Source organism: Bacillus rossius, chromosome 3, assembly GCF_032445375.1.
Source record: "Bacillus rossius redtenbacheri isolate Brsri chromosome 3, Brsri_v3, whole genome shotgun sequence".
NCBI lineage: Eukaryota > Metazoa > Arthropoda > Insecta > Phasmatodea > Bacillidae > Bacillus > Bacillus rossius.
In genome coordinates this window covers 58,606,429-58,623,907 of record NC_086332.1, presented here as the reverse complement: position 1 = coordinate 58,623,907, position 17,479 = coordinate 58,606,429, and the positions used below count along the sequence as shown (strand labels likewise).

Below are 17,479 nucleotides of genomic sequence, written 5' to 3'. Positions count from 1 at the left end.
CTGCAGCCATTGTTCTGTGGTTCCCTGAAACCAAGCAAATTCTGCGATTGTTCTTTATCTAATGCAGTGTTCGACTCTCCGTCAAACTTATGTGCAGTGGCCTCGTTTATGAGATGTGAAACACAAATAAGCAAAGAAATTAACTTTACAAATTAACCTTTCTGGCATTTTGCTAAGACTGACACGGCAGTACTTATTAAAGGCATCATTTAAGTTTTGGAAACTTAGGGTTTTTATATAGGTACGCTTCTCCGTATTTTATTTTTGTTTCGTAAAAAGTGCCCCCCCCCCCTTTTTTTTTTCCTCTTATGCATATGTTTGATAGATGTCTGCAGTGTTGTAATTGTAGGTTACATATGCATCTGTGGCGACTGAAATTTTTTCCCGCCACCAAATGGCGGGGTGCGTGTTATCACACTGGGAGTCGCTTCCTTTAAAGAAACGATTAAAATATTTTGATACCGCTTTCAATAAAGCTTCTTTGCTAAATATTTTGATTTTAAATGACGTTGGATTTAGCTTTGGCTTCGTGTTGAAGTCAGCACTTGTGAACTGGTGTGATTGTATTCCTAGTTGTAGTCGCCCGCGTGGAATAATAAGTTATCACCTCGCGGCGCTTACAGACTAGAGCTTGTAAGCAAACATATGGTTGCAACAGGGTACAGGTCTGGGAGATATGATTCATGCCTTGAAATGTAACAAAAAAAGTGGGATAGTCAGAATTATAAAAAAAAAAGAAGGAAAAATCCAAGATGGCGGTGCCCCATCTCCCATTTCTCGGGCAGCGAACCGCAGTCGACTGCAGCGCCGAGGCTCTTCTCCCGTGACGTCACGCGACATGCTGGAGGCAGCGGAGAGAGCGTCTCAAATGGAGACCGCAGCGGAGATGCCACGCCCGCCCCACCCACGCATCACTGAGCACGGCCGGGTCGTTTGGGAGGAGGGCGAGGAGCGGAAAGGCCATCGGAGGGAGGGTGGAGTGGGAGGAGCGAAGCACTCGGGAGAGGTTGCGCGAAGTGCTGCTATCTGTCGGGAGATGTCAGCTCACACACTCGAGCTGCAGCGGCTGGCCTTAACACGTGTCGTACCTCGCACGGCAGAAGGCTTGGGCCCGGCGGGGGAAAGAAGCCCATCAATATATCTCTCTCTGCGTGCCTTGCATATCCACTCTTTCGGGCGTCGCGCTAGCATCGCTTGTCAAGAGTTAATCATGAATATCCCGCCAAAAAAAAGTTTTAAATGTTAGTCTATTTTTATAAGTGCTAGATCAATATTTTTATATACAAGCCTAAATGTGTTAACTAAAGATGTCTTGTCATGCATGTCAGGAAAACCAATTAATTATGTAAACAATTTATTTTAGTGAAAGGGGTGACTAATTACATCATGCATATGTTATGACGTGAAAAAAAAATTTTTGTACCTTTTACTTTGATTGTATTAAGGGAAAATGTGACTATTGTCGCACAAAAAAGAAATGGAGAAAATTTCATTGAAAAAATCGCGTAGTTTCAAGTTTCCACGAATAAGAAACTGCAAACTTTTTTTTTTACTCAATGCCCTTCAGTGACAAACAGGGCGGTATAGCGAGGATTTCCACATCGATTGCTAACACCAATTAATTAAAACTGTATCCAATTAATACTGTATCCAGAAGAGCTTAACTTCGGAAAATGATACATGTTTTGTAGGCAACTATACCAGAAAAGAACCCTCCTGTCGCGTATGTATTTTTGAGTTAATTTTTTTACAACCGAATTAAATATCTATGTGTATTTGCAGGAAGGGTCCGGGTTAGGGAGGGACCTAGGTGCGTCCCAGGCCGAAGCCTGTATGCCTGGTCATGCTTGGGTTTAGTCATTCAGGAAGGGTAGCATGCGTGGTATGCTTTGTTTGAGGATTGACCAGCAATTGATGCCCTGAATAACTCCCTTATCTTAATTCTAGACTATACCTATTTAATTTGAATCCAGGTAAAACCTGCGTAGACACAGAGAAAACCCTAAGAATATTCATGTGGCAAGCATTAAGCAGGCAGGTTCATTACAGGGCAAAGAAGGATGGTCCGGGCATTTGTCGCAAGCTTGACTTAAAACACCATCTATTTTTGTAATAATTTAGTGCAGACAAACTTGTATCCCACAAAACGTGTTAATTCGTGTATTTTTTACATGACACTGTGTCATCTTTGTATTATCTCGTCAACATCCATTGTACTGCAGCATATTTATAGCTTTGCGGGGTTGGGGGGTGGGGGAATAAAGCGTGGTCGTCAAGATCGTTAGAAGTGAAACTTCACAATTGAATTATCCACTTGATAGACTTTTTTTTCCATAATTCACTTGAACTATTTAATTAAACAATTATGTGCACAATGGAGGTTCACACTGGATGTTTACAATTGCAAAAAACACGCGACGAAAAACCTAAAGTCCCGTCGTCGATCGCCCCATTCCTGACCGTTGCACTTTTCGTTACGCTCTGATTTCGTTGCCTTGACTTAACCCGATCGGCTGTAAATAAGATTATCTTCAGATATTTGACTGTTGTCGCAACTGCTCGAGGACCAAATAGATGTGTTTGGCTCGACGATTCTAAACACGTGTTCTTACGGTTGATGCCGTCGTAGACAAGAGCCGTTATTTTTTATTCGCGGGGCTCGGTGAGAATGTTAGGACTGCAGCGCCGTCGGAGTGTGTCTATCGTGGGGAGAGAGGCGGTTATAACTTCTTTTTTTGGTTTTATTCTTTCCAGCCATCGCAGGGTGCCATAACGGCGAAGATAACGGGCGTGTTTGCTGGTATTTTTTTTTTGTGTCAGCATTGTAACTTTTTGCCCCCCCCCCCCCTCCCCCTCCTCCAAAATCCCCTCCTCGGCTGATAAAACTGAACGGCGCGCAGTGCAATAACGCTCTGTTTACGGTGGCGCATTTTTAAAAAGCGTCTCGCGCGGACAGGAAATCTAGCGGAAAACGCTTTGTCGGTTACGTGCGTACGTTCAGCGCGCGCTGCGTAAGTGTAAGGTTTTCCGAGGTTTCCCACGAACAGGGAAAATTTGGAAGACAAGGGAAACTCATGGTTTTTAAAGGTGTCTTTGAAAAAAACATGTAAACATGGCGAAACATACCAAATGTTAGTTACAGAACAGTATAAGTAATTTTTAATACTGTGCAGTATCTCAGTGTTTTAGAACCGGTATCTATTTTAATCATAAATTCTTGTACCCTTAAGATTAGGTCTCACACGCCATGTTGTTTTTTTTTTGTCGTTACTGTTATTTAAGCGCGAATTTAATTTTTAACTCGATCCCTCCTTGCATTTGTTATTCCGTCACGAATATTTGTAACATTTATTCACTTAGTGGATGTAAAAAAAATTTGCTTGAGTCTCGTAATTTTTATCACTGGCGTGACTTTTTTACACCCAATATATTACGCCAATTTATAATAATGCAATTTGGTTCTTGTGTGGAAAAACAAAAATATGTTAACAGAGAAAGGTTTGTGCAATAAGTCGAATACCGTCTTAAAATCGACGTTTTAATTTGCCCGCCGGTATCCGGGACCGCAAATTAACTTTACTTATAATAATTTTAAACTAATGTAGAATACACTAAAAATACTTCTTTGACGTAGTCGTCAGGTTTTTTACACAACTTATAACAATTTTTTTAAAGACTAAAATGGGACTCACAATTAAATTTAAAATTATCGTTCAATGAAAAATGCTACATACGTACATCCATGCCTTATCCTGGATTCGCACTGATAAACCTAACCAACAAAATTGGCTGGGTCTTCAACTATGGAGTCCGACCACATAACTTTGGTGACACCACACGAACATTTTTCTTTGTGGGAAGCACTCAGAATTAACCCTTTTTATCTTCTATGTCAAGCCAGGTTTTTATATCTTTAAATTCCTGTTTCCAGTCATTTGTCGAGTCTACGATTTCCCAATCTCCTGAAATCATGCGACTTTGTGTTAGATGCTGCGACCTGGGAAGTGGAGAGCCACACTCTACAAAAAAGGATTGGAACAGGTTATCAAAGATGGTGAACTTGATTCGACATAGGAGTTCAAAGGTTATGTCGAAATTGGGCTGAAACATTTTTTTTTTCAAATCATTGTTACGAGTGTGTGCTCGGCCCAGTGTCTGGCCGAGCTCAAGCTAAGGGCGTCGCACCCGCTCCGACGAGAAACCCTTGCGTTCGAGGCGCCTGCTTCAGGGAAAGGAGAGCGCAGCTTTTTGTTCTCGCGCGGTGCGGCTGAAGGAGTTCCGGGCTCAAGTTTATCCTTGCCAGGAGGGAGCAGGCGTTCTTCCATCTTCCCGTCGAGACAGCTCGGCGCTAGTCGCTGGAGGGATGTGCTCGACGTCTGGGCTGTGGAGGGGGTGTCGGGGAAATAGCTTACGAAGCAATTAGGAACACCTCCCCTCCTCCCCCTTCCTACCAAACTCTGGCGGAGTGATTAATGAACCCCACGCCACGACGCGGGCCAAACAACGCACTGCCGCGCCGCGCCGGTGCGAAAAACACGGCAGCAGCGCACAACCAGTGCCGACCAGGAAAATGTGGGGGGGGGGGGGGATATTTCCCGTTATTTATTGAAGTTAAAATTGGCAGAGTTATATCAGAATCACCGGGTAATGGCAGTAAGGAGGTACCGGAGTTAACGTGTGTAACTTATGCAACGCATTTTGCTCGATGGCGCAGGTTTGGAAAAAAAAAAGGGAGGGGGGTTGAATTGAAACATATATAAAGCCGGTTACATATGGCGGCAGCAGCGCATAGTTTCGTGTGCTTTCCAGTATGTTTTTTTTATCTTTACATCTTTGTTCATGCTTTTGCATACTTTTGCAACTCGAAATTCGCAACTCTAAACTTTCAACTCAGGGTTTGGACCCGATGTCAGCTTTAGAGTTGTGGGATGGTGTATCATATTTCAGCTATCATAAACCCATTTATTCATCCTTAGATTCCATCGAAGACTTGGACACCCATTAGTAAATTAAGGTCTATTTTCAGTGATTTAGCTTGTTTCAAATATTAGAGTACCCCAAAAATGTGCTATCTCTCCTATCTGCGAAGTTTCACTTTTAACGCGCGTGGCGGCTACGCCCCTGTGGTTTTTATTTTGTGTATAATGTGTTAACCCTGATAGGATTAAGATTACAAGTATATTGCTAATGTAATTCATAGTAAATTTACAAGTTATGCAATACGCGCAGATCACTTTTTTAGTTATAGTCACGGTAACGCTTGCTGTCTTTTTTTTTTTTTTTAAATTGTTGGGTTTCAGAATTTGTAACTTACATCAAGGGTTGGCAGTTGGCTCGACAGAATTTTTTTGCCCCCCCCCCCCCCCTGGCCCTTAGTTTCTCTCGACGATCCTGTGTGCAGCGTTGGGGAATGGGCAGATGAGCACACACAAGAGACTCGCGCGCGCACACACACACTCACACACACACACCTACGCACACATACCTACACATACATACTTATTTGACATTTTTCCATGTATCATTTATACGGCGATTTCTCCCACAAAGTATTTAAAACGATCAATTTTTTGACGACTTTCTGATGTCAATTTTATTTTAAAAGTAATTACTGAAGATTCGTTTTTTTACTCCATTATTATTGTTTTGCAACAAAAGTCGTCGCAACTGTACCCAGTTATTTTCCACATTCATTTTCAACTTCGGGAAACTGTGTGGAGCAGCAGTTCAAGCTTTTTTTACAACCTCATTACCCCTGTATTTCTCATTCCGTGTTGTTTTCGGCCAAATTTGAAAACTTCTTCGTGTATTTCTTGCTACAATTTCTTATTTTCCCAGCATTGAGGCAGAATGAGTATAATTACCAGAATCAGCAGCTGGATGTACAACTTGTATTGCATCTGCACATTTAATTTCTAGTTTGGAAACAAGTCGAGTGAGTTGCAGCTACTATCGCCCTTTTCTGTCGGTAGATTGAGAGGAGCCAATGAAAAGTTTCCGCCGCGCGTCTAGCTATGAGACATCGCGTTTGCATCTTGCTACTTTGGGGGATGAAATGAACTAGGAGAAGAAATTGTTTCCTTAAAATTACCGCCGCCTCGTCTTTCTTTCATTCTCGCGTGGATTGGTCCGACTTATTCTTCCTTCCCCTCGGTTTTTCCACTTGCAATGACTGCTTCTTCCGAGTTCCTCGTCGCCTAAATGAAAAAAAAAAAATATTAACTTTGTTTATATATCTGCTATAGTAACTTTTTAAAAATATTTATCAGTCCGTTAGTACACTTATTGAGCCTATAGTCTTTATTTTTATTTTACGTGCTCCTCAGACGTGACGGAAACAACCGACAGAGCGCGATTTTCCAACTCGCTCAAAGGCTAAATGCGGGAGTCTTGAAGTCACCTACTCGTTTATACATATTTATGTTTATGTATATAAGAATACCGATACAAGTTAGAGGTGGATATTCGCGAGCGGGAGTCCAAAAAAGTCGACATGACTGAGAATCGATCCCAGAGCAAAATTTGTATCGTGAAATGTACTTCGCTTCTTAACACGGCGAGTTTTGAGGTGCAATTCATCTAAGGACGCTATTTTTTATGCAACGTACATATGTTCATAATAAAACATTTCTAAACTGATCATGTCGTCGATATAATATACACGGAATATGCATATTAGTATCACGTTATATGGCCGCATTAATACTGTGAAATTTCAATAAGATCTTTGTACTAAACGTTGCTTATGTACACGTATATAAACACATATATTTAGAATATATTCCTTAACTTTCTTAATTTAAAGTGTTGTGATAATCTGTTTTGTACGGACTGGACACTGAAGGCTGTGGATTTGATTCCCTCTTCAGCACTGAAGGGTTTTTCCCTGTGTGGCTTTTCATATGCATTCATATGGAACTCAGGGGCATTAGTATAATACCTGTGTGTATCTAATTCACTTTGATGAGCCTCTAGTTAAAATTCAGACGTAAAATTATTTTTTTAAAATTATTTAATACGTATACCTATATAACGTGGTAATGCAGCTGGACAGTATAATTGGCTTTTATCAAATTCGATTTTCGATTTCTACTCACAGAAATTCAAGTTTTGTAGAATCTATCAACCCATTTAAGTTTTATTAAAAAAAACATATTTACCTATTGAGTATACAATTAAATTCCTTTTTGTGTCAAACAATTTTTCTGAAGTGCTAAACAAACATTTTAAAAGCGTATTGATTAATGGCAAATACAATAATTATCTTTGATAGCGTCTTTAGGGATAAATAATTTAGTCTAAGTCAAGTGTTACTGTTTAAATTTCTGAATTTCTCTACCTCGTTTTCGTTTCTTGAATTTTTTTCCTCAAATATCAAATCTTTACAGTACTAAAGAATTAATGATATGTGAGAATTTTACTGTCCCATCCCTATTTTTATTGTTACTAATACATGTTCCCCGATTCAATTTACGAATAATATGTTTTCCTCTGGTTGTGTGGGATAGTCATATGTCCTTGTTGTCACATTATCTGGCTTCTTAACCTGGATGGACATTTGCTTGGTTATGTTCATCGTGGTTGGAGTGGAACTAAAACAGCATAGGCTTGGCCATTACCAGTGTTTTACCAATATATGTATTCTGAATTTCATGTTATTTTCGACGAATAGTTCTGAATTAAATTTTTAATGTATTTTATCCCTTAATGCACAATGATAGTATCATAACGGTGACTATTATATGCAACTTTTTTTTTTGTTGCAGGTTTCGGTTTCGTGACGTTCCAGAGCGAAGATGTTGTAGACAAAGTATGTGAGATTCACTTCCACGAAATAAACAACAAAATGGTGAGTGGAGACTTATCTTTTCCTTCTTTTTTTTTTTTGGTGCGTAGTCTTCTTCTTTTGTGCAGTGTGCATGCTTCTATTGGTATGAAACTTATTTAATTATTTTTTGGTATTTTAGGTCTCGTTTACATGGCAATTTTAACTACTTAATTTTAAAAAAAAGTTTTAATCAGCAACTGGTAACATTTTCCCTGAAATTTTCGGGATGTTTGGGTTTACATCTTCTAAGCTTGTTTGTCATTGGCTGGTTTAACGTAAACAGAACACGGTTTAAAAAATGTGCTAAACGCGAGTCGTGCACCAGCGAAAAAATCAACACGAAAATAAAATACATGAACTGATTTGTTTTGTGCACGAGAATTTCAGTTTAGAATAATTGTGTGGCGTGGTAGTTTTAATTATGCAGTTAAAGACCCATGATTAAAAAGCACCAAAACTTAAACATTGAGATAGATTAGAACTGGAAACAATCTATTTCCGTGACAAGCATTTAGTTCTCAATAAAGTCAATATATTTAAATTTAGCTACCTAAATATATTCTATAAAACTAGTTTTGCTGTGCCGTGTAACCGTGCTCTTTAATAATGTTTACGAAATCACTTAATTATTAAACGTACATTTATGTGAACGAATGCGCTTAAAATTTAAAAAAAAATAAGCAACCATAAGATTTCGTTACTTACATCATGCTTTGATTTGCTGATAAACTTCTGACCAAGTACTTTAGTATTTAACATTTTAATTGTGGTACGCATTTAGATTTAAGCTCAAAAAGGAAGAACTGGAATTGAGAATATTTTAAAATTCGGGGCCGCACTTAAACAAATAACTAAGCCTATCCTTTTTTAAAGTAATGTATCCAGCGTATAATAATTATATAATCTGTACCAATATGCCTGACTTAGCAGTTTTTTGGCATTCTGAAACATAATTTGTTTTTAGTATTCAGCTATATCACAGCGTCTTAAAATGCTAGAATTATATTTTCGTAGTCTCAGGAAACCAAAAGCGTTGCTTCGTCCAGATTAAAATCATTTGTTGCTTCGCTGGTTAGCTGAGACATGGGAATATCCGCCTATTTTATTTTCTCTTCGGGTCTTTCATGGAAACGTTGCCGAAACCACATGAAACGTTTTTTTTTTTTTTTTTTTTTTTTTAGGCTATATATATTTTATCTACGCTTTAGCTGTTAGATAGACTATAGCAGCTGTTTTGCCTTTCCAATAAATATATCCCTGATTTACTTGCATCTGGTTTCTATATGTTTATAATTCAATCCAAAAATCGCAATGAGTACAACAAACAGGTTCCTGCTACCAGATTTAGAACCAACCACTTTATAACACTTAATTTCAGGATATCCTTTTCTTCGTAAAATAAACTATTATAGTGACCGTGTAACTTACCCAAGGCTCAGTTAGTTGTTTCTTAAATAGCGAACAGAATAATTATTCAGGTGAAATAGCGAACATAATTCTTGAGGTTTTAATGAGTTAGCATTGGAGAAGTAACTGAGTGAGAGGAATAGGAAGAATTCTAGCGAAACCTCATAGAAGGGAGAGGGTACATTTATACAGGAATCACTGCTCGAAAGGCGAGATGACACAGTTATGAATATATCGTATTCGAATCCTGGAGGTCCTGTGTGCGAGTCTCAGCACTGTCATCCCGATTTCGATTCCAGTGGCATGCTAGAACTTAGGTTGCTTGTCGTGTGGATACTAGCCGCGTCGAATGCGAAGGGTTCGCCTGCTTTACGGTTGACATTGCAGTCACCATCTTTGGGGTAGAAATATCTTTCTTAGTGTTTTGGGAGTTATTTTTCCTGGGAAGTCTTTGTTGTCAGTTAGTAAATACACACCTCCCAAGAGAAAGAGTATTTAAAGACAATAGAACTCCCAACACCCTCAGGAGATTGTTGCCCTAAATATGCGGACTGCAGCGTCAACCGTTACGTTGGCGAACCCTTCGCCGTCGTGGCAGGCAGAACCTACAAGCCAAGCAACTCGAACAATGGCCGCGGAAGCCTGGTGATCGGCGTGGTTGCGTCGAAGCGGCGCAGTGAGCGAGACGGCGTGTTGCAGGTGGAGTGCAAGAAGGCGCAGCCCAAGGAAGTGATGCTGCCTGCGAACCTGGCCAAGACGCGCGCGGCAGGCCGCGGCACATACGGTGAGTTGTTCATGCTGAACCCCGCCTCCGCGGCCGGCCTCGCCGCCTCCACCACCGCCGCCGCCTACCGCTACGCGCCCTACCCCCTCCCCTCCACCGTGCACCACCACGGCGCCGCCGCCCCCGGCCTCGTGCCCCTCGCCGCCGCCCCCGGCCCGGCGGGCGTGCTGCAGTACGCCACCGCCCCCGCGTCCGCGCTCTACGGCGTCGCAGCCGCCGCGTCGTGCAAGCGCGCCTACGCCGCCGCCGCGGCGCACGCGCACGCCCAGGCCGCCGCCGCCGCCGCCGCGTCGCTGCGGCCGCACCCGGTGGCGGCGGCGGCGCCGGCGCTGTCGTACAGCATGAGCGACCTGCTGGGCGTGCAGGGGCTGGACGTGTCGGCCATGTACCACCCGGCCATCCCCGCCGCCGTGGGGCTATGACACATGTTCGCGCCGTCCGTCCCGGGCCACCAGTAGCGGCGAGCGTCGCTCCCGCCCGTGCCGCCGGCCTTCTGCCAACAGCTCTGTCCACTTGCGCTCGTCTCCCGTGCTTTGTTACTGCAGTCATGGCCAACATCCGTACTGTCGCGTGTTAGCCGTTTGTGTCTGTAAAATAAGTTGTCAGCAGACACTGTTTCAAAGCCATATTATCCTCATGCAAGGATCCACTAGGTACTATCATTTATTTTTAAATAAACTTATAATATGTTTCATGGTAATTCTTCTAAGATTTTTAGAATTATAAATTATTATTATTAATGTACTTATGTTTCTGTTACTTCTTCACATGACACAAATTCGTGGTACATAACATGCAAAACAAAACAAAAAATTGTCAGAAACATTCATTTTGTCTGGTCCTCGAAAAGAATGAAGTTGGCCATCACTGTTTTAATGTATTACACACGAAATATTGCATTGAAATTGAGACATAGAAAATTATTTTTATCCTCGACAATTTTGCATCTTCGTCCGTCATGAATTGCGTTTTTTTGACAGTTCTGTTGGCAAACAAGCCGTTCTATGTTTGGGGCTACGATTTTTTATTTTTTATTTACAGCGCAGATTGCGTGTAGTCTACCTCGTTCTGAGCGCACGATGTTCGCATGTCATTCAGCGCATCTTTTTCTCTTATCACGTACTTATGTCGTCATGCAGCACATTTCCTGCGTTGTTTTATATCTGGTCAATTGGTTTGATTTCGACGGGTTTAGATGGTAATTACTAGTTCCTATTTTATGAGTCGTAGAATAGAGTACTTTGTCTAGCTTTATTAGATTTGCTTTAATTTATTTTTCTCGAAAAAAACCCCGCAAAATTGCTCAACAACTAACATACCAGTAATCAATGATAGCCATTTTGTTTTCTTCTATTTGATTTACTGCACCAGTATCGAATCACAGTATGTGCATTTATGGGCTACTTTAATGTTCCTGCACGCGAAAACAGATTAAAGATAGTGTTTTTTTTAAATATAGTATTATCGAGAAACGTTTCAAAGATGCCAAATAAAAGTTCTAAGACTTAATCTCATTGTGTCAAATTGTGTGCCGAATTTTCGGTATAGTTAACTTTGTTTCGGCTGAATAGTTTGTGTGAAGCATGAGCTCATTTGTATGAGTTTCACGGTGTCATTACGCTTAAATGGAGTCTACATGAATACATTTCTTGAAATTATAACTCATTAAATATTTATAGTAAATTGAAATTATTTTAAAAATTAATTTAAATAAACTATTATGCATATATGGTAATTATTTATATTTTATTTTGTAGTGATATGAAAATACATTAACATATTTAGTGGCGTAATAGATTATACAATGGTAAGGACACTATTTTTATACAAATTTACTGTATCAAAATTAGTGGCATGGCCCAAAAAAATATTTTTTACTTAGATGCAAGGAGTTAATATATTTCATAGCTGCCATGTGTTTCCCAGTTTGTTTACATTCAAATACTCAGAAGAAGAACAATGTGGAAATTACTTCAGTATTCTCACTTCATCTGGTCACATTATTTCATTCTATTCGGCTGTTCACTGCATTCTGCAAGTCGCATTATTCTCTTGGATTTATCTCTCTCTGTTCTTCTAGTAAAATATAGAATATTTCATATTATATCTGTAGCTTTTCAGAACGAAATATCAAAGGATTCATGTTTAAGGTGTTAATAAATTCCACTGCAATTTCTTAAGGCTGAAAAGCGTAAAATTCGTGTGCAAACCTGTTTGATAATAAACGAGGTTTCCGCCTTCATATTTACAAAGAATATATATTTCTCACATGATATTTTTTTCTCTAAGTACACTTAAATATTTGTCTGTATTATCGACCAGACTATAATGAAAAGTTTTTATTCGAATATATTTGATAAACTTTGGTTTTGAAATATATTTTTTGAGTATAGTATCGTAACATATCACTTCTTAGAAGTTTCACAGTTATTATTGTTGAAAACTTTTCCAGATCGATTTTCACTGTCTTCTTGAATTGAATGGGCTTTTACTCTGCACACTTAAGCTATCAACCTTATAAACTTTGGTTTTGAAATATCATTTTTGAGTATAGTATCGTAACATATCACTTCTTAGAAGTTTCACAGTTATTATTGTTGGAAACTTTTCCAGATCGATTTTCGCTGTCTTCTTGACTTGAATGGGCGTTTACTCTGCACACTTAAGCTATCAACCTGTATACAGATTGAGTCTAAATTCGACCGACAAATTTCGGCTGCAGTTTCATCACGTACAAATAAGTTGAAAACGTATGTACGACATACATGGTCTAAATCGTTTCCCAAGACTGATGTATATGTCTTGCAGCTGAACCTATAGTTTTTTTGTAAATAATAAAGAAACAGTTTATGATTTATGACAAAATCTTTCCTCACAAGTGACAACTGTTTGAAACAGTGTTTTGTGAGTATTGCACACTTGCCAGGCGTCGAAGTATTTCCTTCCACGTTTTATTTTAGTTCCTCGCGAAAACGGTGGGGTATAATGTACTACAACAAGGCATCCTTTTACGTTACTTTTGACATGTAGAATAATGATCAGCATTTCGAAAACCAAATTATTCCTCCGCGTCACCAAAATTTATATGAATTGATGGTGTTACCCTAAAATATTTTTATTAAATAATTTTACTTTATAAGAGTTTCAGTGTTTGTTGAAATTTGTCCAGTTTAACAATATGCAGACATTTAACGTTTTATCATACATAGTTACTTTATTATTTTAAAAAACTACAGTTTCAGCTGCAACTTCAAAGGCTTATACCAGTCTTGGGAAGCACTTTACGCCATATGTCGCGTGTGTGTATATATAAACTTATTTTTACGTGATAAACCTGCCGCCGAAATTGTCGGTAGGATTCAGACTCATTCTATATAATGATTCGCTTTCCAAAAAAAATTCCATCTGACTCTTCCTCTCTTTCAAATCTCTTTACACGATGATTTTTTGATCAGGGATTATCTGTGATTCCTAGCTTAGAACTTAGGTATTAATAGATATCTAGTCTTACCGAAGTGGCCTGATATTATTCAAAACAAAATTGTAGATTTTAGTAGGTTTAGTTAGTGCTTAAAGACTGGTACTTTTTATGTGTCTTTCTCATTTCGCCACCACTAGTTAAACATATCTAAGTTTGTGTGATAACAAACTTTGACTGAAATGCTGAATGCATATCAGTACTGAAATGCTTAGCACTAAGTTTAATTGATGCAGTTTATGTAATAGTTAGCTAATATTCGTAAGCCTTTCATATCGCACAAAAGTCTGATTATCATGGCTATCGAAATAGTTTGATGTAGTATTTTTTATATATGTTTAAAAAATTACCAACGAAAGTTAATATTTTTTACAAAATGTACAACACTAATGTAATTAAAGGTACATGATTACATGCATTGTTTTAATTTTTGTGTACATACTATGTAGTATTTCATGAAGTGTAGTTAGTCAATGCCGTTTAAGTGGTATAAAGGCGTGTTTGTTTAAAGGTACATTGTTTGAGACTAATGCCAAATTTGATGACGTCGACAATAAGCTATATTCGCGAGTCCTGACATTTCACTTATTATTGCTTATTCTAGACAAGCCAAAGTGAAGACGGATTTAACATTAAATATATGTAGTAATGTTAGTAGCAAGTTTTAAACTTTTACTTAAAGGTAAATTTTCATAAGTAAAGGCTGTTTTCTTTGATTGGTATAAAACGCCGTTGCTTACATGAAACAATAATATAATCCATCCCTCGTTTGTGACTTCAATTTTTAAACAGTAGTGCGCAATATAGTCATTGTAAGTTTTGAGAAAATATTACTGTGCGACGAAAGCAACCATTTACTTTTAACTAGTGGTGGTTATTGTTGTGCCTGAGTAGTTAGTAGCGAGAGAGGAAGACGCATTTCATACAATCAAAATAACAATTTGCAGTAGAAGATATAGAGATAGTGTAATTAATGGAACTTAAGATCTAGTCAGCCTTTAGATTCTAGAATGTATATACCTGGTTTAAAGCAGAAACGCCTACTCGGAAGAAACTAATATCCAAGAGCACAATTTTGTTTAGAAGCAGCTAGCGAACAAGTGATTTGGCTGTATGCCGGTTTATTTGTTGGGTAATGTACTTTTTAAAAGTTATTATATTAGTGATACTGTAATTTGTTTCTCAGAGAACAGTGCACGTATCATTGTACGAGCGTGTCCCAGCAGGTTGTACTTCGAACATTTCAAAGATTGTTTTGCATCGACAAAAGTGGGAAGTACCATAATGTCAATAAGTCTTCTGTACCTACTGACCAAGTGTATACACTCAAAACTAAATCGAATTTTGATCCTAAAAAACGTTGATTAACATAAATTTCTCAAGTGGCTGCGATACCGTATGTCCGTGGATGCTGGGTCCTTAAATTATTAACTTATTCTCCCCCCTTACCCGCATCAATGGGGTAAAGGGGCGTAGCATTTGAGAGTTTTGGTACCATTATGTATTACATATTACCTTCCTTTTATTAATTGTACCTATTGTGATAAGATGTTCTATAGACGTATTTAAAGTTAGGGTTTATTAATCAGTATTTAGAAAAAATATATATAAATTATAAATAAACATTAGTTAAAGTCATAATTGATGTGTTGTGTGTCAAACAGTGTTTTAAACGTCTGATGTTAATACATATCTTAAATAAGTGTTCATCCCTTCAAAACTATAAGAACTATTTATTAAATTTCTGCATACTTTGACGCAACATCTTTACTATGATAAATTACGTATTTTGCTGATTTATGTCTCTTTTAAAATAAATAATATGTTGTCACATTTATTGTTTCAATTTACAGGAAAAAAATTAGATGAAAAAATTTTAGGTTGTTATTTATTTATTTTTTTTGTTTTCGTGTGGTTGTCTTGTTCTTGTGTTCATTATGTATAAATGTAACATGTGTTTAGTGCTTGTTATAACATTTTCGACACAGGACATTATATTATTTTTTAAAGTTCCTCCGAGAGAGATCGAGGTAAAAAAATTACGAATGTCTTCATTGCTCGTTCAGTTAACTATATGTATACTTATTTTTTATTATTAAAATGTAATTAGGATGTGCACGGAGGTTACCACTGTTTTACTTGGCGCAATCGAGATGCGTTGAAGTTAGCTAAAGTTTCATGAAATTTCATAATGTCTATGGATATTGCTACATACTCAAAAAATGTTTTTTTTCAACTAGCGTACTATGAAAAATTATAGTTGTTCTTGATGTGTGTGTGTGTGTTTTTGTGGTACATGCAGTGTTTTATTCCTTAGAGGTCGCATCGATAAATACTGTGTGTTTTTTTTTTTGATGATGAGAGTGGCCTGTAATTAAAAAAAAAGAGAGAGAAATGGAGCGAGGCAATCTCCCGGGGGAGACTTGGTCCAGGGAGCAGGTGTTCTGGCCGGCGGGCCCGCCTCGCGCTGAAGAAGGGCGCAGTCAGTGGGTCGCTGCGGTCAGCGCGGGGCCTCTGTCCTTGAGACCGCCGTCGAGGGCTGTCACGCGTCCGTCCGGAGCTGTGTCCCCCCCCCCCCCCCCCTTGGCGAGAGTCGCGCGACGTACCTCACACAAGTTGCCTGCGTTCGCAGGCTTTCGCGGCCATTGCCTGAAGTAGCTTGGCTTCTTGGGTTGTAGTCGTGTCCAAAGGCGAATATATCACCGACGTTTCGTTCGACATTGCAGTCGCCGTCATCACGGTAGAGTTTACCTACTGAGGTTGCTACAAGTTCTTCTGCCTTTAGTACTCCCGATTGGCTGCAGCTTTGGGCCAATCACAGCCTCCCTTTCGTCTAGTTGACCTGTTGGTGTTGGCCAATCGGAGCTGGGCTTCTGTGATTGGCGGGTGGGTGCTTGCGAACCGGTGAAGGCAGAAGAACTTGTAATAATCTCAGTAGGTAACTCTACCCTGATGATGGCGACTGCAATGTCGACCGAAACGTTGGTGATATATTCGCCTTGGACACGGCTACAAATCAGAAGCAAAGCTAATTCTCGTATTAATCGCTTAAGGCCCCGGCCTACGGTTGCAGAGCTTCAAAATAAAAAAATAAAAAACATGCTTGTGGTGTCTGTTTACGGAAAGCATTTAAGAAAACGCTGAGGGTGGATAATTTTTCCGTATTTTGTTTTTTAAACCGTATTTTTTAGAGAGTGAAACAGCTAAAACAGCGTTGTTTTCGTAATTAAATTTTATAATTGAAACCCCCGGTATAGTTTCGTGAAACCACACAAAATACTTGCACTACACTTTTATCTTCATTTCTCCGCCTTTCAATGTGGTGGTTATCGCTCGAATAGCATAGTTGTCCTGTTCCCGATGAGAAGATTGCGCGCCATTTGAGAGAGGCGATACCGCGCTAGAAGCACCAGCGAGCGTCGAACTTATAATCCCGCCTCACTAACACAGAAACACCCCTGAATAGGTGGGCCCCTTAATATCGGCGCTTTTCAAGCTGGAAGATGGGCATCTGGGCTCAGATTTAAAAAAAAAAATAGGCCAAATGGATAACGGTTTGTTGTATATGACAAAATAAATGTATACCTGCTGCAACCAAATGTTAGTTGGGCTAACCAAGTTATGTGTGTGACATAATTGGTTTTGTGGACCCAACAAAATACACTTGAGTGACGAAACAATTTTGCTGGGTCGACAAAATCTTTCCCATCAAAATTTTTTGTTTGATAAGTTGTATACATTTATTTTGATATATACATACAAACGAACAAATTATTTCGCCTTAGTAGCAAACGTAATACTTGATTACGGAATATGTTTCGATTTAATTAAGAAGAGCTAAGGCCGTAGCCAGATTTTTGTAAGGAGGAAGTTCAGTACAAACATTATATATTTTTTTATAAGTTTTCTTTATTTTTTAATTTTAAAATAAAATTGATTTGTCACACTTAAATCAAATCTCAGGGAATAGTAAACTTTTAGA

The 17,479-nt window shown here is 38.9% G+C and overlaps 1 protein-coding gene across 5 annotated transcripts in view; it reads left to right on the top strand.

Moving 5' to 3' along the window:
- The window catches only part of LOC134530757 (RNA-binding protein Musashi homolog Rbp6), a 1,338,028-nt gene that overhangs the window by 1,240,610 nt on the left and 79,939 nt on the right, over positions 1–17,479 (top strand). For all 5 annotated transcript variants that reach the window (XM_063365896.1, XM_063365898.1, XM_063365899.1 and 2 more), the window contains 2 exons: positions 7,767–7,849; positions 9,935–10,019. In XM_063365896.1, the coding sequence (XP_063221966.1) occupies positions 7,767–7,849; positions 9,935–10,019 (168 nt within the window). The remainder of the gene's footprint in view (positions 1–7,766; positions 7,850–9,934; positions 10,020–17,479) is intronic.